Consider the following 22,308-nt stretch of genomic DNA (forward strand, 5'->3'; position numbering starts at 1 on the left):
AGATGAATGGAGAGGGTTTAGTAGCCTCCAGTTCTGAGTGCAAAGAGCTTTAACGGTGTTTTTCATCCTCAACACCAATTCACGCATTGGGCGCGACGTACCACCCAGTCTTTGGTAGGGAAGATGAGAGAATTTGACCAAGACGAGTAAAGTAAGGTTGCCGTTTTTATTAGACAATGCATCAGGAGGATGTTTTCACTGTTGAGTTAAAAGAACCTGAAAGTCTATGCTGCCCTCTAGAGTGGCCTACAGTGCCTTCAGGCGTGCTGCAGAGAGAACATAAGGCTTACGTAGACGCGTCCCTGCGGAGAAATCCTTTGTACCAGTTTCCTTTAAGTAAAAGAAGAATACAGAACTGGAAGGCTGGCGCCGGAAGACTGAGCCGCGCGCCGGGTGCTGGGGGGAAGTGGGAGCGCGTAGGCACCGCCCCTCCCGCGGTTGCCTGGTAACCGGCCCCGGAGGGCGCGGAAGGCGCCTCGGCGCAGGCGCTGGCGGGCCGGTGAAAGATGGCGGAAGGTGGCGGCGCCGAGCCGGGGGAGCAGGAGAGGTCCTCTGGGCCGCGGCCCCCGAGCGCGCGGGATCTGCAGGTGCGGCGAGCGGCCGAGGGCGGGGCGCGGCGGCGGGTGACGGCGCGGAGGGGTGCGTGTCGGAGTCCGCCCCTGGCCTCGGCTGAGCCCTTGCCCAGACCCCACCTGGGGACTGAATTGTGACTCCGGGGTCGCAGGTCTCCTCAGGGCGGTGCATCGAACAGTGGTTTTCGTGGAAACAAGTGCCCGAGCCCAACTCCCTGTTGCCCGGGCCTCGTTCCCCCTCCACCCGATTTGCAATTTAAGAAGCAGCTGTTTCGAATGGCATTGTGTGGGGTCAGTTGAGTGGTTCACTGGTTGGTGCTTCCTTCAGAGGACTTATTGTAGAAGAAAGCTTTACTGTGCCCGTGGGAAATCAGGATCACTTTATGAGTAGTAACATGTGTGCTGGTTTGATCTTTCTTGTCTTGGATGCTGTTTCTGTCTGGATTACTTTTATATAAAAATGCTTCCTTTTTATCAGCTAGCTTTTCCCTTTTAAAAGTGAGCTAAAGTATTCCATCCTACGGCTGCACCGCCCAGTTGTCAAAGCTACCGTCTATGAAACATTGCACAGAAGAAACAGCGAAATAAAACTTCATGGTGACATTAGTGAGCTAAATACCAATGCACCAGATCTCGCTTTTTCAGATGCTTAATACTGCTTTGCTCATTTAGGCGGTTTTTTTTTTCCTGTCTCCTAAGACCAATGATAAAATCAACAAGTAAACAGTCATAAGGAGTTGTGTTATTAAAAGTAAATGACACCAAATCTACATGCCTCGGTAGAAGAGTTCTGTTACAGTTACTTCTACTTCGAACAAGCATTGACCACCTGCTGTGCAACATACTGCTAAACTCCACCAATGCAGAGATGAATAGGACATCAAATCTATAGTTAGTGCTGGACACTGTTGAAGGAGATAGAAGTGTAAAAAGCATGTCCATCTATTTTTTGCAGAAATAATATATGAATATATTGGCCATGACATTTTAAGGTGGAGTACGATTGAATGCCAAATTAAGCAGTACATAAAATGAAGAATTCGGAGAATGGAGAACTCAGTGTCAGGTTAGAAGATGAACCGAATGTGGAATAATTCCAGTGCTCTTAAGTCAATTCAAGTAGTAGTAAAGTCAATTAAGTAGTAAACAGGATCAAGGAATAGGATCTGCCTCATCTTTTCTATGGTAGACTACCATCACTAAGAGGCACTAAGAGGCAACATGGGACATTGAGAAAAAATAGAGTTTCTGGTTAGATCAATTTCTGTTTGCATCTTGGACCTGTCACTTAGTAGGCCTGTGAATGTAAGAGAAATGTCTTAACCTTTCTGATCCTCCGTGTTTTTATTTGTAAACTAGGGGTGATGTTGGTGGTGTCAAGGATGAAATGTCCATAAAGTGCCCATGCCACTCCCATATTATCCTGGCTCTGTACTTGCTTGGTAAATATTTGGTTCCTTTTTCTTTAAAGGAGGAAAATGCTGTAACTTTAACTGGTTAGTCCATTCTAATGCCATTAAAGTTAAAACTATATAACTTAATGTCCTTTCTCTAATTTCATTCTATTCTTTTCATGTGAAAAATGAGAGCAGCTTGGCTAATGATTGCCTAATACTTGGCAAATTTACAGACTTAATCCAGCAGATTAATATATGATTAATGATTGGTGATATTTTGGTAGATGTCACTAATTGAAAGAATGCCTTCCTCTTCACCATCAATTAGAGGATAGGGATTTGTTTTTAAGACTTTTTCTTTTTTTTTTTTAATCTATTTGACAGCTAAAGAGAGCAGAAGCAGGTTGAGTGGGAGAGGGAAAAGCAAGCTCCTCGCTGAGCAGGGAGCCTGATGTGGGGCTCCGTCCCAAGACCCTGGGATCATGACTTGAGCCGAAGGCAGATGCTTAACTGACTGAGCCACCCAGGCGCCCCGGGGATTTTTTTTTTTTTTAATCTACTTTCTGGTAGTTAGGTTGGTAGGTAGATAACTGTTTTTTTATAAATGTGATTTGGATATCAAATACACTAAGTATTGATAATGTTTCCTTTAGAATTTAATAAATCTGAAGAACTTGCTAAGAAACCTAAAAACAACCAAAGTGATGATGTACAAAGAAATAGAGTATGTTTAAAAGAAGTAGAGTGGGTTTAAAAGAAGTGAATAATGTTCTTCTCCCCAACTAGTTTTTTGAATAGTGATTACTATTTGATTATCTTGTTATTGTTTAATCAAGCCGTGCTTATCTTAAGTGTAATTTTCAGTAAATACTTCCTACTTTCTGGACAGCTTGCTTTAAGAGTCAGTCATTCACAGTGTTATAGAGGAAAAGGGAGATATTACTAATTGGAACAAGCAAAAGATACCCTAAGTATGCATATCTTAGCTGCCAGGCAGTGTAGGGTTTGTTGGCATCTAAATCAGGAAAGTTCCTCATTTAGCACAGGAGGAAACATGGATGATTGTCTCCCAGAAAGCCTCCCAGCACTGTGAGCCTCTGACATAAACCGCAGAAATCTCCTGTGGATCTCAAACCAAGAGCAGATCTTAGCTCCCTTCATTCCCCCCAAACTGGGAAACGTTCAATGGAAAGGTTTAGGATGGGATTGTTAGTGACAGCCCTCGCCCTCAAAACCTCAGTGTTTATTAGTATTTCTGAACATTTTCTGAGACCTTTATCTCTCCTGGTTCCCCTCAGTCTACTAACATGGGTTTAATAGTTGGTTAACATATTTAAGTGTATGCTTCTGTCCCAGTTTTCCTCCAGAATAATATCAAAGGAAGAAGATTTCTGTTCTTAATTCTGTATTTCCATATAGATTGGAGTTGGAGGATAATTAGAGATAACTTCAGTATTTATTAGGGTTAGAATTGGGTGGGGTAAACAGGGGAGTTCTAGAAGTGAGAAAAGAGCAAGAATGTCTGATACTGTGTTACAGTTGCCACAAGTATCCTACTGCTGTTGGATATCAGTATTCCATAGTATTGGTTCTCAATTTTAACATGCATCAGAATCCTCTGGAAGGCTTGATACAGCACAGATTGCAGGGCCCCACCCCAGAGTTTTTCATTCATTAGGTCTAGGGTGGGGCTGGAGCATCTGTATTTTCAAAGGTTCCCAGGTGATGCTGATATTGCTGTTCTATATTTTAAAAAATCACTATGTTACCTTCTGGCAATTGTCGCTCTAAGACTGAGAATTGCAGTAATTTTAATCTTTTGCTTCATACCTGATTTTCTCGTTCTTAATTACTTTGCTCTCAGGTTTCTTTTCATGTTCTTCACATTTCGAAATCTAAAGCAAAGATTATCAGTGCTTACATACTTTATTCCTTCTGTGTAATTGAAATAGCTTCATAATCTAATTGTGTAGCCTGTGGAACACTCCGTCCTGTTAATTCACAATGATTCATTACTTCACAATGCACATATTCTTATCTCTTTATTTGATATTTAGTTGTTCTATTTGTTTTGACCAGTACTTTATTTTGATCAGTTTAAATAATCATTTCCTCTTCTAGTGTGGTGTCATTTGCTATGTCAACTACCATAAATTAAATTTCTTTATAATATTTACTAATGAACTGATACCATTTGATGCTGCAGGGAGATAATGAATCCCAGCAATAATTCCCTCTAAATATCATTCATTTTCCTTTTAGTAATGCACCATTAATAACTAAGACCTTTTCAGCTAGGTGGACTCCCTGCATTAATACAATTTACCCCATATTCCTATCTTGTTAATATATATTAATATCTTATTAATATATATAGTCCACAGAATCAAAACACATATTTGCTTTATTCGTTTATTTTATAGAAGAAAATTAGTTGATTGACAGGGTTTGTTCAAATCTTCTTGAACAAAAAACAAGATAAAAAACTATATAGAAAATGTAATCTGAGTTTTAAAATATATAACTTGGGGCACGTAGATGGCTCAGTTGGTTAAGCCTCTGCCTTCAGCTCAGGTCATGATCCTGGAGTCCTGGGATCAAGCCCCACGTTGATCCAGCTCCCTTCTCAGCTGAGAGTCTGCTTCTCCCTCTGCCTCTCCCTCTGCTCGTGCTTTCTCTCTCTCTCTCTCACTCTCTCTCTCTCAAATAAATTTTTAAAAATCTACAACTTTATATTTATTATCTACATAATTCAACATGAATTTGTTTCGTGTCCATGAAGTACTATATTAGAAACCATCTAGGAAACCTAAATTATAGTAGGAAGGATAAAATCGTGAGAAAGGTACACAAGTGATGACAATATAATGTTTATAAATGTTAATAATAGAATAGCATATACAATGAGGAGTTAGGAAAGAAATATCATTTAGTTAAGAAAACTAGAAAAGGCTTTGTGAAGGATGGCTGAAGTGGGCCTTTGCAATATAGGTAACATTTCCATTGATGGGATTAGAAATCACATAAAAGTAATTCATAGAGCTGAAATAATCAGCTCAGGAGGAACTTCCATAAAGGAATACTGTTTTGAACAGATTTCAGGGAGGTAAAATTTCTGAAAACTTTGGACCCAAGTAGTCAGGCAGAGTGTCTGTCTCCGTCTCTCTCATTTGTTTTGTTTTCATCGTGGAGGGGCTAGGGTGGGAGGAGACTATAATGTGTAGATAACACTGAATAAGGAAATCTTGGGGAAAATGAAACACTGATAATAGTCATTGTTAAACATTTTTTAATATCTTCTAGTAATGGAGCACTTGCCTTGTGCTTCACATGCATGCTGTGATCCTTAAAATGACCCTCTAAGGTAATTTTTTAAAACAGACATTTAAAGATGAGGGAACCATGGCACAGAGAAGTTAAATAAAATGCCCAAGGTCACACCATAGGAACCCAAGTTAGTTTTAATTCAGTTCTTTTAGATACCAGAGCACTTTCATAATTAGGATTTCTAACAGAATTGCCATGTTAGAAATATGAAAGTTGATGTAGGTGTATGGGGATGGGGTAAGGAGTAAAAATTAGGGAGGAAAAAAATCCTTTTGTTTTTGTTTTTTGTGTGTGTATATTTTAAAAGTTGACTAATAGAGTCTTCAAAGAAGTAACTTTGCCCCAGTTCTTCTTTTCCTTCTGTTGAAAGAAGCCCTGGAGGTAGTTTTCATATCTCTTGTTTTTCTGGAAGGAGCACTTTATCTGGTTTTTTAGGGGGATTTGGTTTTTTTGTTATTTTTTTTTTCCAAAAGATTTTCGGGGATTATGATCATGCCAATTACGGGAGCATTAAGGGAAGTTTTTGAACTCTTGTCCAAAATGGAACAAAATAACAATGCTGAAATATTTGGATAACTTTTTAAAATTCCAATTTCAAAAACTGTTGTGTTTCATTTAAAAGTACCCAGCCATATATTTATAATGCATAATTTGGTAATATTACTTTCTAAAATTTATATAATCCATATATATAATACATTGTCTTATATTTTTAAAATTCATTTTCCTAAACTTGATGAAATTTACGTCAGGTAGACTTTTAAAGAGAATAATTTTGAAATTATTGTATGTGCTTGGGTTTTAAAAACTTGAACAGCTAAATGAAAAAATTTTATGAGATTTGATGAGAGCAGGCTGACATTAGTGTGAAACATCTTCAAGTATTTTTCTTTTTATTATAGGAAAATTGTAGGCTCAGCTTTGAAAATGATCTGTTACCAAATAGTTTTTGAAACAGTTGAATAGTTAATTGAAAATAAGTAAGCAGTTATGGTAACTTTAATGTATTCCAGTATATGTGGCATTTTGGTTAGTTTTATCAAGTGAGGGATACATTGGTTTTATTTTGGAAGGGGGTCATCTGAAACAGCAGCCTTTATTTTTCATTAGAAATTTGTACTACACAATCACGTGTTCTAGTCATAATTTCTACTTGTGTAGAATAGTTCAGTCCTATGTTATACTTTATAACAAACCTGTTGTTTTATAGTTGGCCTTGGCAGAATTATATGAAGATGAAGTGAAATGCAAATCTTCCAAATCTGATAGACCCAAAGCTACAGTCTTTAAAAGCCCACGAACACCACCTCAAAGGTAAGTTTTGTTTTGTTTTTGTCTTGTTTGAGTTTTAAACATTGTATTTCTTTTTAGTTCACTAATCCTAAATTATTTTAAATGGTCTTGGGAATTTTCTTTAAAACTGTAATATTATTATAAATTATAATATTATTATATATTATATATTAATATTATAAAATTAAACTATAATATATTATAATATTATAATATAATAATAAAATAAATATTATTTAGGTAGTATTCCTAAAATGGTAATAGTCAGAAAGCTAAAAGAAATGGAAAAATTGGGATGCCTGGATGGCTTAGTCAGTTAAGCATCTGACTTTGGCTCAGGGTCCTGGGATCGAGTCCCGCATTGGGCTCCTTGCTCAGCGGGGAGCCTGCTTCTCCGTCTGCCCTGCTGATCCCCCTGCTTGTGCTCTCTCTCTCTCACAAATAAATAAAATCTTTAAAAAAGAAAGAAACGGAAAAGTTATCTTAAATACCTAATACTTTGGTAGACATCATAAAGAAATATACACTGAATAGTATTTTTCTTAGACACAGTGGTTCTTTTTGAGTCATAGGATGCATTGAGGATCTGACAAAAGCTACAGCCCCTCTCCCTGCAAAACAGCATTTATACACAATTTTGTCAGTTGTTTTTAAGGACTTGTGTTTCTGAAAACCCACTCATGGAGCCCCTATGTGCCTTTTGCCTTCCATTTAAGAATCTAGAACCTGGGGCACCTGGGTGACTCAGTCGGTCCTGGGATCAAGCCCTGCATTCAGCTCCCTCCTTGGTGGGGAGCCTGCTTCTCCCTCTTCCTCTGCCTGCTGCTCTGCCTATTTGTGCACTCGCACTCTCTCTCTCTCTGTCAAATAAATAAAAAAAATCTTAAAAAAAGAATCTAGAACTCCAGGAACCTATGTTTGCACTGAATGATGACCCATCTAATAAGTGATCTCCTATATAGAATTTGCTGTTGTTAAAATCCCTGAACTAGAAAGGGAGCCAGCCATGAAGATTTAGGAGATGAGAGCCAGGTATACTTTATTACCATGGATTTTCTTGTTTGTAGGAATATTTTCATTAGTGTCTTTTTAATACTGCAAATCTCCTTACTGGGGAGAAACTTGGAATTTTTCTAATACATCTTCTTCACAGACGGTCTGTCATTTTACCAGAAGTTTAAAAAATTCACTGGAAATTATTCTTTCTTTTTTGTCTGTCACTTTCCACTTCCTTTTTTTCTGTAGCAGAGCTAAAAATGACATACCTTTTTGGACCTGAATGAGAAGAAAGAATATTAATTTTTTCCCAAACTTTTTATTTTATTTTCAAACCCATAGGTAATCAAAAGATTAGTACAATGAATATATGCTGAATATGTGTCACCTGTATTCACCAGTTGTTAGCATGTTACAGCATTACATTCATGCAAGTGCTCTTTTACGCAACTATTTGAAAGCAAATTGCAGTCATCATAACACTCCATCCCTAAATACTTCAGCATGCATCTCCTAAGAAGAAGCACATACCCTTTATAACCCTGATAACATATCACACCTTAGAAAATGAACAGTAATTTCATAAAATCATTTAATATATAGTCCATAGTCAGATATGTCTTCGAGCATTTTTCAGATTTAGGATGTAACCAACGGCCATGCATTCCACCTGATTATGCCTGTTTTGAATCTCAATCCAGAGCATTCTTCCCACCTTTTTGTTGTTTGTTCTTAGCTTATTATATAATCTAAAATTTATTAAATTGAGAGGTACCTGGGTGGCTCAGTTGGTTGAGCCACAGACTCTTGGTTTCAACTCAAGTCATGATATCAGGATTGTGGGATTGAGCCCCATGTTGGGCTCTGGGCTAAGTGCAGAACCTGCTTGAAATTCTCTCTCTCCCTCTGTCCCCCCCCCCGCTCTCTCTCTCTAAAATAAATAAATAATCTTTTAAAAATAATAAAATAAAATGTACTGACATTCATTTTCATTTGGCACTGGGCCCCACAAATTATGTAGCCAGTCCTAGATAGAGCCATGTTACGGACAGCCTCGAAAGCCAAGGGGAGTTGTATTTGTGTAGAAGGCAGTGGAACACCATATGTGTTTTTAAATGTAAATTTTATGATAAAAACTGTAATATAGTGATAAAAGCTTTGATTTTAGAGATAGATACACCTCTGTTCTAATTTTTTTTCTCTCTGTTCTAATAAGGTTTTGCCAATGGACAAATTTTTTAAATTCCCTAGGCTTTAGTTTTATCTGTAAATTAGGGATAATACCATTGTTAGGAGGATTCAGTGAGCACATAGTTACACCTTGATAAGTGTTAACTATTATTATTACATATTTAGAAAAATAGGACTGGTGATGGAGTGCAAAATTAATTGTAACAGGGAAAACAAGATAAGGAGACAAATTAAGAAAACAGTATGGTAATCTAAAGAATGGGCTAATAAAATTTTGGATTAAAATGGCATGAATGGAATGGAGGAGAAAGTTGAAATCAGTGTGGGAGACTTGCAAAGAATTTAGTGTAGAAACTTGATGACATGGGATATAGGGAGCAAGGGAATGAGAAATCGAAACCTAAAGGTTCTTAATCTGGTTTGCAGGAAAAAATGTGATTGTTAATGGGAAGGTTTATGTGAGGAATATAGGTTTAGTTTTGGAGAGATGAACTTGATTCAGTAGGTGCTTTTAAATTCAGCCCCTCAGTGGGGTGTCTGGGTGGCACAGTCACTTAAGCTTCTGACTTGGTTTGGCTCGGGTCATGATATCAGGATCATGAGATCCAGTCCAGTGATGGGCTCTGTGTTCAGCAGGGGGTTTGCTTGAGACTCTCTCTTTCCCTCCGCCCCTCCCCTGCTCACTCGCACTCTCTCTCTCTCCCTAAAATAAATAAATCTTTGAAAAATTAGTTAATTAATTCCGCACTTGACCACAAGTCACAGGGTGTTAAAAACATATTTGAGAGTCATCTGTAGAGGAGGTTGTTATCTGTGGGAGTGCACAAATGTTTTGATGATCAGAGGAGTTTAAGTAGAGAACGAGAGTCAAGGATATAGGCATACTTAATTATGAAAGAGGAGAAATGGATGGATTGTGTATCGAAATACAAAAGGAAATGTAAATAGGAAAACAGTATATAATAAGAAAACAATAAAATATAATATAAAAAGAAAACAATAAAACTTCTGGAAGAAAATGGAATATCTCCATGACCTTCAGGTAGGCAAAGATTTCTTAAACAGGAAATAAAATCATGAGCCGTAAAGGAGGTAGTGAATCTTTTCCCACATCAGACTTTTCCTGTAAGGTCTCTCTAACCACGACTGACGTAAAAAGGAACTATATAGTTGTACTTTCCAGAATAGAGACACAGGACAGGGAGGGAAGGGGCTGCAGCGGGAAGCTTTTCCTTTTGTTTTCCTTTCCCCCTCCGCTTCCCTTTCTATCTCATAGCTGCCTTACATCAGAGCTCCTCCTCACACTACTGCTCATCTTCAGAGCCAGCTATGGTATTGTTTGGCCTTGCTTGCTACACCAGGCCCTCTGAGTCTAAGCTTGGCAGGAAGGCTTCCTCTGACTCCTGCTCTGGGCAAACTCACCTCTGTACTTGCCCGGTACACAGGCAGGATGGAGGACAGTCCACCTTACCCCTGCCCCTAGCAGTTAGGAGTTAGTCTTATGTTCATAGGGTTCTGCTGTTGATTGGTTCTCCAGGTGGATTTGTTCTCCAGGTGGATTTTTCCTTCACTTACAGTGAATTGAGAGCTACCCTGCCTTTCCCTCTTTCCTGTTGAGTTTTGCATGTACTAGTTTTGCAGAAGGTCTTGAAGGTGACCTCTGTTCCTAGCCTCTGGCGCTGATATAATTTTTTTTGTTTTGTGAGACAGTTCAGTACAAAGTTGGAACTGGATTGGAGGGTAGAGGTAGTTAAACATATGAGCTTTGATTGTTACCTTATTCCGGCAGTCTCCATGTTAATATTTCATTGGCTATATTTTCTAATATTCTTGACTAAAAAAAATCTTGAAAGATGAAGTAGATAAAATCTTATGTAAAAAATTAGGTGAATTTTTATATTCCCTAAGACCATTATGAAGTTGGAGTCAGACTAGAAATTAGACACTATGTAGCTAATACACTGAAAAAATTGTGGTCTAAATTATTTGCCTTTAACACAGGGAAATTAAAATATTTGAATCCAAAAATCTCTGAGGAATAAACTCCCTATGAGTAGCCCCTTCACTAAGTCCCTACTGAATGTGGATTCCTTAGGGGAAGAGACTGAATTCTGCTTGTCAACACTACTTTGCACACCACATCAAAAGTGCCTAAGTTGTGCAAGAGATGCATTTGATAAGCAGTTACAGAAGGAGGGGCGAAGAAGTGACAAGCCACTTCTCATGTGAAATGCTGAGCTTGATTGCCATAATCTCCACAAACTCCATGAGGAAGTGTATGAACTGTTTACTATTTCGTTCCTTAATCCCATTTTTAAAATTAAATATTTCCACAGAAGTCATAGATATGGCTCTTTTTAACTGTAACTTTTTACTTTAAAGGAGTTTTGTTTGTATTCTAAGTTTCTATTCATGAACTTTAATGTTTAAAGGTTCTATTCAAGTGAACATGAATACAGTGGATTACATATAGTTCGACCTTCAACTGGGAAAATTGTGAATGAACTTTTCAAAGAGGCAAGAGAACATGGGGCTGTCCCTCTGAATGAAGCCACAAGAGCTTCTGGTGATAACAAATCTAAGGTAAGTGCTAAATTTAAAAACTAAATATACTATGTGTGTGTGTGTGTGTGTGTGTATGTATATATTCGTTCTCCTCTATAGGTTTTTATATTATTTGCAAACACTGTTTTTCTAACTATATATCTTTATTTTAAGCATTCACTCCATTTTTATAAGATTACAATCGTTCTATTAATGATTGAAAGTTGAAGCAATTTCTTACATCTCTATGAAAACTTTCTGTTTACCTTTTTCTTAAAAAAATAATTATAGATTTATGTGAATTTGCAAAAAGAACACAGGTCCTGTGTACCTTTCACCCAGTTTCCTCCAATGGTTATATCTAACATAATTATAGTACAATATCAAAGCCAAGATTTGACATTGGTACCATGTGTGTATATAGTTCTATGTCATTTTCTCACATGCATGGATTTGTATAATTGTCAACTCAGTCAAGATGCTGTTCTGTCATCACAAAGATTTCCCTCATGGTGTACCCCATTTTAGTCACACCCTCAGCCCTCTCCTCCACCATCTCTAGTCTCTTGCCACCCTAATCTGTTCTCTATCTCCATGATTTTGTAATACTGAGAATGTTATTATAGAAATGGAATCATAGTATGTGACCTTTTGGGATTGGTTTTTTCACTCAGCTTAATGCCCTAGAGGTCATCAGAGTTACTGAGTGTCTCAGTTCATTCTTTTTATTCCTGATAGTACTCCATGGTATGGATGTACCACAGTTAGTTTAACCATTTGCTTACTGAGGGACATTTGAGGTGTTTCCAGTTTGGAACTATTACAAATAAGGCTTCCGTGAGCAGTCGTGTACAGGTTCTTGTGTGGATATTAGTTTTCATTTCTCTGGGATAAATGCCCAAGAGTCCAGCTGTTGGGTCGTATGGTCAGTATATGTTAGTTTCTTAGAAACTGCCAAACTCTTTCCCATAGTGAATGACAGAACCAATTTCTCCATTCTTGCCAGCATTTAATATTGTCACTATTTTAAATTTTAGCTACTGTGATAAGGGTAGTTATTGACTCATTTTGGTTTTAATTTGCATTTTCCTAATGGCCAATGATGTTAATTTGCATATCCCTAATGGCTAGTGATATTGAACATCTTTTCATGTGTTTATTTGCCATTATCTTTCTTATCCCTTTCAGTAAAGTGACTTTGGCCTATTTTCAAATTGAATTGTTACTGTTGAGTTTTGGGAGTTCTTTATATATTTTAATAGTTTTGAGTTCTTTATCAAATATATGGATTGCAAATATTTTCTTCTAGATTGTAGCTTGTCTTTTCATCCTCTTACCAGGGTTTGTCACAGAGCAAAAGTTTTTAATTTTGATAAAGTCCAATTTATCTTTTTTTTCCTTATGGATTATTCTTTTGGTCTCTTATCTAAGAACTCTTCATCTAAACGTAGGCCTCAAAGTTTTCTCCTGTTATCTAGAAAAGTTTTATAGTTTTACATTTTATACTTAAACTTGTGATCCATTTTGAGTTAATTTTACATGTGGTTTCCATCAAGGTTTGTTTTCCTATTTATGGGTGTCCACTTGCTACACCACCATTTGTTGAATTGCTTTTGTGCCATTCATAAAATTTCTATACATCTTTTATACAGCTTTTATAACTATATCAGCTGACATCGTACTGGTTTATTGAAGAAATGAAGACATCAAGTGTCTTTTTGTGTGTAATTGTCATAATATTCTTAAAATTGGCATTTCTCAGCCCGAGTTCCCTTATCACAATCATTTGGGAACGTTTTCTAAACTACCATATGGCCTCTGGTATTATGGTTCGGCAGTTTTCTGGTATGCCGAAGCATATGTCTTTTGAAAAAGCCTGTCTGATAATTGTGACAGACCTCCACTGTTGAGAACCATTGCTGAGAGTTGCTATTCTAATGAAACATAAATTTTAGTTTTCACTTTGTTGAAGTGAAATTGACCAACAGCTTACAATTCTTTTTCAGTTAAATCTAAGGTAATTTGCGTTCTTGCAGGTTCTCCGATTCTATAAGAAAAATGTGGAATTGATATATTGATATATTTAGTTGATATGTTGAGTCTATAGAAAAGAAACAATGTGATCATTAAAAGCTCATTTATGATATGCATGGTGATTAAAAAGAAGGGCATTTTTACCTCATAAGCTATCCTACCTGAAAAATAGAAGACCTTGTGATCAGTATGGTAAAACAAAAAGTGCAGTCATAGTTGATTGTTACAGTTGAATAAAAGCAGCTTATAAAATAAATATGGAGCCTTTCTTCAGGGTAATTTATACCTATTTATAAAATTCTTCCTTTATGCTGTGAACTGTTATTTGTGAAATATGTTTTAAACATAATTTTTATTGTAAGATATCATAAAATATTAGTGGTAGCTTTTTAAAATCTGTTTATACTTGAAAATACATATTTCATTTTATAAATGTATTTTTTAATTTAAGATTGGCCTAAATTATTTCAACTTCTGAGTCAGTAACATTTTTATGGGAAGAAACAGAATTTCTGACTTGAGTATACTCCTCTGTAACATAAAACCTTCATTTTAATATAAAATTTTCCTGGAAAGTATAAACTAGTTTGGCTAATTATAGTTGATCTAATTTTCAAATATATATCACACATTATCATAACATTTTGCGCATAAACCATAGTGAATTTTTAGCTCATTTGCTGTGTATTTCAGTCATTTACAGGTGGAGGATACAGACTGGGTAATTCCTTTTGTAAGCGGTCTGAATACATCTATGGAGAAAATCAACTGCAAGATGTAGGTACAGTAACCAAAATGAAAAGTTGCAGATATTTGCCTCTAGTTACTACTGTTTTTAAATTTAAAACTTGGTAATATAAATATAATATCTTTTCTGTTATTTTTTGAAACATGGATTTTAAAAGGACTAGTGTATAAGCTTTTAGTCTCAAATTTTATATTTTGTATCTCAGTTGTGCCTTGCACTTAGATTGCACATATTTTCTGTATGTTGAAATAATATAGGATTCACTGTCAAAATGAGCTTTATGTACATACAGTAATAATTATCGTAAGTAGTATACTGTCATAATAGAGAATTAGCTGAGTTGTAAACAGGGAAATTCCTAAAGTCATTCTTTGTTTTTGCGTTTTAAAATTTGGAGTTATACTTTCATTTAAACATGTTTCCTTTAGCCTTGGAGGGTCACTGGAAATTCTGTCTTGCCCCTTGACATAATATTTCAGCCCTGTGTAGCAGACAAGAGTGTAGGTACAGTTGAAGGAGTAAAGTGGATGTGGAATTGCAGCTGGGTGTTCTCATTGCTTTCATTTTCCCAGTGAAGCAGAATAATTGTAATCAAGGCCAGGATCTAGGCTTTGGCATTTCAGCTATTGTTGATTTGTTAAGCTACGTACAAATCTGCTGAGCAAACATAACTTGCTTTCATTTACATCTTTTTTTTTAACTGTAACTAAAGTAATATGAATAACTCCATATTTTCAATAAAGTAGGTGTAAGTTTATGTCGTGAATATGTGTGAAATATCACATTTGAAGCTTAAAATTATTTGATACAGATGGATTCTTGTATTTCTTTATCTTTTTTCCTACATTAAAAAGGTTCAGATTTTGCTTAAACTATGGAGCAATGGTTTCAGTTTAGATGATGGAGAACTGAGACCTTATAATGACCCACCAAATGCTCAATTTCTGGAATCTGTTAAAAGAGGGTAAGATATATTATTTGTATTCTATTTGTTACTTAGGGTGGGACTTTTTTTTTTTAAGATACTGGAATATATTTTGTAAGTGGTTGCTGGGGGAAGGGTATTTTTAAGTATCTAAAGGATGCGTTGCTGTTCGTAAGTCTCTGGTTCTTAATTTGATGGGGAGGGGCAGTAGACACTGGTCACTTTGAAAATCTGATCAAGCGATGCTCCCATTCCAGGAAGAAACATCGTCATGTAATAAATCAGTACAGTTGATTAGCCTGTAGCTGCCCGCCCACTAAGCCACTGTCCTGCTTACTGTTAACAGCATGACTCTCATTGCATGTATGCTTGAAATTCAGCAACTTATATTAGAAATCTTTTAAAGTGGCATTACTGCTGTCAGAAGATCTCAGGTTAGTTTAAAGTTATGATTTGTGAAAGTCAACAAGATATACAGTGCCCTGACCGATGGAAAGAACAGTGTAGCTCACCAGCCCTTCTTGGTAAAGGATGAAGAATCAAGTGATTTTGCTATGATTATAAAGCTTTTCTGCATTATGCTTTCACTGGCTGACAATGTGATCATTTGTGATCAATGTGATCATGATCAATGTGATCATTCCTAAGTAGAAATACAACCAAACACAGAAGAGTGGTGATGAACTGGGAGATTTAAGTAGCAGTGAAGGGACTGGAGTAGCAGGTTATACTCCATTCAGGAATTGAAGGTGGGGCTTTTCCAAGTGATACAAATGTGTCCAAGGAGAATGGCTGAAGTGGAGTGGAGGTGAAACTCATTGGCATTGAGGGAGTCAAGGACCTCTAAAGGAACGGTATTTTTAGAACACTAGCATGAAATCTGAATTTGAATTCTACAAAGATAATGACAAGATACCAAAAAATGGCAAGAAATGCTGTAAGCAATATGCGGAAGTCATTTGGTAAAGGTGGGAAGCTGCCCTAGGAGGCAGTATGTGGTGGTGGTAAATACAAGGAAATAATAGTTTAAGTCAGTGCTGTGGACTTGGAAACCTGCAGTTGCTGGGAAGATCTGGGAGCAACTGGATAAGGGAAGTGTTTGTTCATCTGCTAAGGGAAGATCAACATTGCTGTTGAAATTGATGCTTATTTCAAGACCTTGGAAGACAAGAGCGTATTGATGATGGGTGTACTATAATGTAAATCAAAACTCATTTATGCTTTAATGAAAAGAAGTCATAAGCTTTCTGGGCTAATGTTCAAGCAGCTGTAGTGCCCTAAAAGAGTTTTGTTTTTGTTTTTGTTTTTACTGTATTCTGAAGTACAAATTATGATCAAGAATAGTTTTAGAAAAGACTCCTTGAAGGGAAAAATGAAGGGGGGGGAATCGGAGGGGGAGATGAACCATGAGAGACTATGGACTCTAAGAAACAAACTGAAAGTTCTAGAGGGGAGGGTGGTGGGGGGATGGGTTGGCCTGGTGATGGGTATTAAAGAGGGCACGTACTGAATGGAGCACTGGGTATTATATGCAAACAATGAATCATGGAACACTGCGTCAAAAACTAATGATGTAATGTATGGTGATTAACATAACATAATAAAATTTAAAAAAAAAGACTCCTTGAAAAATGATTGATGTCAGATAGTGGTGGTCAGCTGTAGAATCACTGTCCTCTTTTTATGACAAATATTGAGTAACACCGTCTTCACTATCCTCAAAGAATTCATAGATAATATAATCTGTCCATGCATATTATTTCCCCCAAAAAGATATAAAATTTATCTTAAATATATTGAAATAAAATAATTTATCATAAAATTGTATGTATTTCAGTTTATAAATGCTTTGGTCTGACCACACCAGAACATAATAAAAGTAGTCAGATAGTTTGCAACTATGTGCAGTCTAGCACTTCTCAAGAAAATGTGAAACACATAAAGATGGAATAATGAGTTATGTGAGGTTGGCAACGTAATTACTGTCAGTGGTGTTGCAGTCAGGGACTTTGATAAAGTTCCGGACAAAACAAAGTGCAGTCTTCTCTCAGTTTATATGGTATGAGTATTCCTGAAAATTTCAAAATGTATTAATGCATTGCCCCCCCCACCAAAAAAAGGTTTTTTGCTTCTTTGTAAGACAGACCTTAAGCTTTAAATTTTAGGCTCAGACATTACAGACAGTGTTGTCATTCATGCACATCTCTGGCAGGGCATTCAGTGGTTCTGTGGAACCCGAGACAAGACTTGATTAGGCAAGATGAATCCCTATGGCAGAGCATCTTGTATCTGGATCCCGACCCTGAACGATAGCTGCACTCATGAATCATACAATGATCAAAGCACTGATTAATTTTCTAAAACTTCTTCCACAGAGTTTAGAAATAAATGTCTGCATTAACTGTTATGTCCTCATAGGAATTTTCTAGTGCTTATTTAGATATAAATTGCTGTCTTACAATTTGGCTTTCTAAATGTTAGAAGCACTCTCAAGATCACTGTGACAACAAAAAATCCCTATATTGAGAATCACTAGGACTAATAAGGTGATGCAACTTTCTTTTTTTAATTTTAATTTCAATATAGTTAACATACAGTGTTATATTCATTTCAGATATACAATATAGTGATTCAGTAATTCTATACATCACCGAGTGCTCATCAGGACAAGTACACTTCTTAATCTCCCACCTCTTTAACCCATTCCCCACACCACCCCTGAGATAACCATGAGTTTGTTCTCTGTAGTTAAGAGTCTGTTTCTTGGTTTGTCTCTCCTTTTTCTTTTCCTTTGCTCATTTGTTTTGTTTCTTAAATTCCACATATGAGTGAAATCATATGGTATTTGTCTTTCTCTGACTGACTGACTTATTTCGCTTAGTATTATACTCTGGCTCCATCCGTGTCATTGCAATTGGCAAGATTTCATTCTTTTTTATGGCTGAATAATATTCCTGTGTGTGTGTGTGTGTGTGTGTGTGTGTGTGTGTGTGTGTGTGTGTATGTTTGTAGCACATCTTTATCTCTTCATCAGTCAGTGGACACTTGGGCTGCTTCCATATTTTGGCTATTGTAAATAATGCTGCTATAAATACAGGGATGCATGTATCCCTTTGAATTAGTGTTTTTGTATTTTTGGGTAAATACCCAGTAGTACAATTGCTGGATTATAGGGTAGTTCTATCTTTAACTTTTTGAGGAACCTCCATACTGTTTTCCAAAGTGGCTGCACCAGTTTGCATTCCCACCATCAATGCAAGAGGGTTCCTTTTTCTCCACATCCTCATCAAAACTTGTCTCTTGTGTTTTTGATTTTAGCCATTCTGACAGGTGTGACATGGTATGTTAGATGACACAAAGAAATGGAAAGACAGTCCATGCTCATGGATTGGAAGAACAAATACTGTTAAAATGTCTCTGTTACCCAAAGCAATCTACAGATTTAATGCAATCCCTATCAAAATACCAATAGCATTTTTCACAGAACTACAACAAACAATCCTAAAATTTGTATGGAACCACAAAAGACCCTAAAGAGCCAAAGCAATTTTGAAAAAGAAAAGCAAAGCTGGAGGTACCATAATGTGATGTAACTTGAAGAAGAAAATATCTACAGGGACTAATCAATCATCATGAAAATTTTTATATTATAATTTAAGCAAAAGTTGCTGTTTTCCAGTATAGCTCACAATTTGATTATAGTAATGTCAACAGTGTAGGTTAATTTTTTTTAAGTTACTAAAACCTTTTTCCCTTTTTAAAAGAGAGATTCCCCTGGAGCTTCAGCGGCTGGTTCATGGTGGCCACGTGAATTTGGATATGGAGGACCATCAGGATCAAGAATACATAAAACCTAGATTGAGGTTCAAGGCTTTTAGTGGAGAAGGACAAAAACTTGGAAGGTAAAATCCTAAAATGAGAAAAATACCTGTCTTTGTTCAGCATGACTTTTCTTTGAGAATCAAAAAAGCAAAATGACCTAGAAAGTAAAAACTAAAATGTGAACCGTGAAGACCTTGCTGATGGAATTAGATATGCAAATCTAGTGATAATATCAGTAGCTAATACTTAGAGAGCAGTTACCACATTCCTGGCCCGTAAGCACTATTAACATACATTAACTCACTTAATCTTCACAACTCTTGGATGTAGAACCTGTGATTACTTCATTTGCTAATGCAGTAGTGTGCCCAAGGTGATTGAGCTAGCGAGTGGTTACTTTGTGGGATTCAGACCCACCCACTGGCTGGGGTCTGTGCTTTTTACCATTGTGCCATCCTGCCTCTTTCTGATTACATGGGCTCAAAAGGGAAAATTGTAAAGAGTTCTTGATTAGATTGAACAATAGGCATCTTAGATCACAGCTATAAGCATGCTTGTCTATCTAAGTAATTGGTAAGCTCTTGCAGCAAGAGCAATGTGCTGAAGTCGGTTGTTTTCAGTATATGTTAAGCCACCAAACTCTTTCTTCAAGTTAGGGAAACCCAGTACATAAAACACTTAACAAAACCAGAGCTTCTATTGTAGGAGAAGGAAGGAATTGCCTTGGAGATGTTTCTAAAGATCCCCTAGGACTTTGCCAAATACAATTCAGAAACCAATGTGCGTTGTATATGTAGGGGTGGACTCCTGTATAAAAGCCTTGGCTTAAAAGAATTTTCATAAATCTTGTAAAATTTGTTGGTAGAAGTTAACCCTGTATTTGTCCACATATTACTACAAGTGACATGTGGAATTGTAGCATTGACCATGTTTCCAGCATACCCTTTTGTGCATCCTTTGTTCCTTTTCCTGTGATTCCTTCCCTTCTAGCTTCTTTTCACTTGCCTTGTGCACTGTGGTTCTCCATTCCCCTCGTGTTTCTCAGAATAGGGAAGAATTCATATCAGTTCTTTACACTTGTCTTTCATACCTCAAGTGTCCCTTTCTGTATCCTTTTCTCCTGATAGAAACTGATTTCTGAGACATGTAGAGAATACAGAACACATGTCACCTTGGCTTTTCTTAGGATCCAAATCCTTCAGTGCCCACTCACAGGTCTACTTGGAAATTTTCTTCCTCATCTCTCCTTACTACCAACACAGGTCAGGTTTGTCCTGATTGTTCTTTCCTCCTCTGTTTTGTTTTTGTAACTATGACCTCCAGATATATTTTTTAAAAATATTTCCTAGCACTTCTCATTTCTTCTTCTTCTTTTTTTTTTTTTTTTAGATTTTATTTATTTGGGAGAGAGAGAGCAAAAGCGACGGGGAGGGGCAGAGGGAGAGGGAGAAGGAGGCTCCCCACTGAGCAGGGAGCCCGATGCAGGGCTTGATCCCTTGACTCTGGGATCATGACCTGAGCCACAGGCAGACACTTAACGACTCAGCCACCCAGGTGCCCCTAGCACTTCTCATTTCTTAATGTTTATTGAGATTATGATTTTTAATTAGAACATTAAAAATGTTCTAATTAAAATGCCCTGCCGTCTCTCTGCTTTAAATGTATTCTTTCTTTCTGATTTAAGTTTATGACCAAGAGTGAACGTTAGAATGCACATCTTGGTTAGCACAACAGTAAATCTAGAACTGAAATGGAAGAAAGTAGCGTAAAGGGGAGATAGCTGAGAAGAGCCGGTGATTACATCAACACCTCAACTCATGAGAATAAGGGGGTTATCTCATTGCTTATCTTACAAAGACTGGCCTTTCCCCTCAGGAGGCAAAGAGCCAGAGAAATGACCCCCATGAAAGGAGGAATGGTGGAGGAGAATGACGAAAATAAGTGGTGAGAATGCTGGCTTGTTAACCCTTAGCCATATTGGTCAGGGTTTTTGATTGTAGAAAACAGAATCCACTTACTAGTTTAATAAGGGGCTTCTGACAGAGTCCTGGAGAGTTTAATATATTTTCTGGAGCTAGCAAACCAAACTTTTCTAGAAGAAACAAACACAACAAAGAACTTTCTAGAAAACATTTTCTGTGCCCCCATCAGCTACTCAGTGCCCATGAAGCTAGGGATCAGACACTAGAACAGTCGGTCGTGACCGCTGTAGAAAAATCAAATGATTCTTGGTAACCAGAAGAGCTGCATACTTTTCACTTCACAGTGCTTACATTCACCATAAAAGTGTCATTTGTTGCTTGGTAGAAGGGTGGAATTATATAAAATCCTAGCTGTAAGGGAGTCTGAGAAATGTAGTCTTTAGAATTTTTAGCTTCTACCATATAGGAAATTACACTAGGAGATTAATGGGGTGGTGTGAGCCTATCTGATGCACATGAATTAGAATGTTGTGTAGTTGAATATATGTTCTAAGAAAGTGACGAATTGCATAGAACATTTTACAAAGGATTTACAGTAAGAAATCCGTTAAAATATAAAAGTTCTAACAGTTAACCTTTATGTATTCAGAAAGTAACTTTCTGAAATGGCTCATTTCCCAAGAGTTACAGGCAACTACTGAGCAGAAAAATAATTAAAAAGAAGCAAACAGAACAGAAATGGAAATAATTCCATTGTTTTCCATAGCTGGCAGTCTTATTGCAAATAGAACATTACACAGATGGAAACTAACTTAATTTTTTACTGAGATATTACAAATGATTGTGGAGTAAACCTAAATGCAATAAAAATACTACCCAGTTCCTTCATGTAATATCATAGGAACAAGCAAATCATAGGCACAAAACTGCAAATGTACAGTGGCACAATAAGCTACATAAAAATTAGCTTAGTGAGCTGGAGTAGAGCCCAATAGACCTAGAAAATTACAGAATCATTTTTGATAAGCAGGGCTAACAAGTAGACAGTTGCTGTAGGCTTTTGAGCTTGTGCGTATGATGGTACAGATCGTGAGTTGAAGCAAATCTCTCCGCTTAAGAACAGTCACTGCCTGTATTTCATACTGTACAGTCCAAAAGATTCTGTGTGCCACTCACCCATTCTGGCCACTAAACCTGAGTTTTGACTTCATCTTGATCCCTGGACCTTTAAGGGCTCTCTTCTCTGAGAAGGGGAACAACCCTTTCCTTCCTGCCTTTTCTTCATTTTCTTATCCCAGCAATTCTGCAGCCTCTTGCCTTACTATGCAGCTGCTGGATTTGTCTGCCTGTGCTGTTCAGTGTTGTTGGGGACGTTCGCACCCCCACGCTAGGCAGGCAAGCTGCCCCTCTCCTGCTCTCGAAGGGCTGATCCCAAATGTTCCCCGCCCTCATCTCAGCAGATTTTTGTTTTTGCTTCCAGCTTCCCTGAGAAAATGGAGCCTGACAAGAACTAGCTTTCATAATATATACCTCGTAG

At 37.1% G+C, this 22,308-nt stretch overlaps 1 protein-coding gene across 2 annotated transcripts in view; it reads left to right on the plus strand.

The window, feature by feature from the left end:
* Window positions 1-448: 448 nt before the first annotated feature.
* The window catches only part of UBXN2B (UBX domain protein 2B), a 30,242-nt gene continuing 8,382 nt past the window's right edge, over window positions 449-22,308 (plus strand). Inside the window, exons 1-6 of one of the 2 annotated variants that reach the window (XM_025870615.2) lie at window positions 449-587; window positions 6,507-6,610; window positions 11,209-11,359; window positions 14,048-14,131; window positions 14,957-15,066; window positions 18,792-18,929. In XM_025870615.2, coding sequence (XP_025726400.1) covers window positions 507-587; window positions 6,507-6,610; window positions 11,209-11,359; window positions 14,048-14,131; window positions 14,957-15,066; window positions 18,792-18,929 — 668 coding nt within the window. In that variant the 5' untranslated portion in view covers window positions 449-506. Of the gene's footprint in view, window positions 588-6,506; window positions 6,611-11,208; window positions 11,360-14,047; window positions 14,132-14,956; window positions 15,067-15,373; window positions 15,447-18,791; window positions 18,930-22,308 lie in introns of those variants that run through there. The other variant, XM_025870616.2, reaches the window with a different exon arrangement.

Source organism: Callorhinus ursinus, unplaced genomic scaffold (assembly GCF_003265705.2).
Source record: "Callorhinus ursinus isolate GAN/ISIS: 27379988/994484 unplaced genomic scaffold, GSC_fseal_2.0 scaffold5, whole genome shotgun sequence".
Lineage (NCBI taxonomy): Eukaryota > Metazoa > Chordata > Mammalia > Carnivora > Otariidae > Callorhinus > Callorhinus ursinus.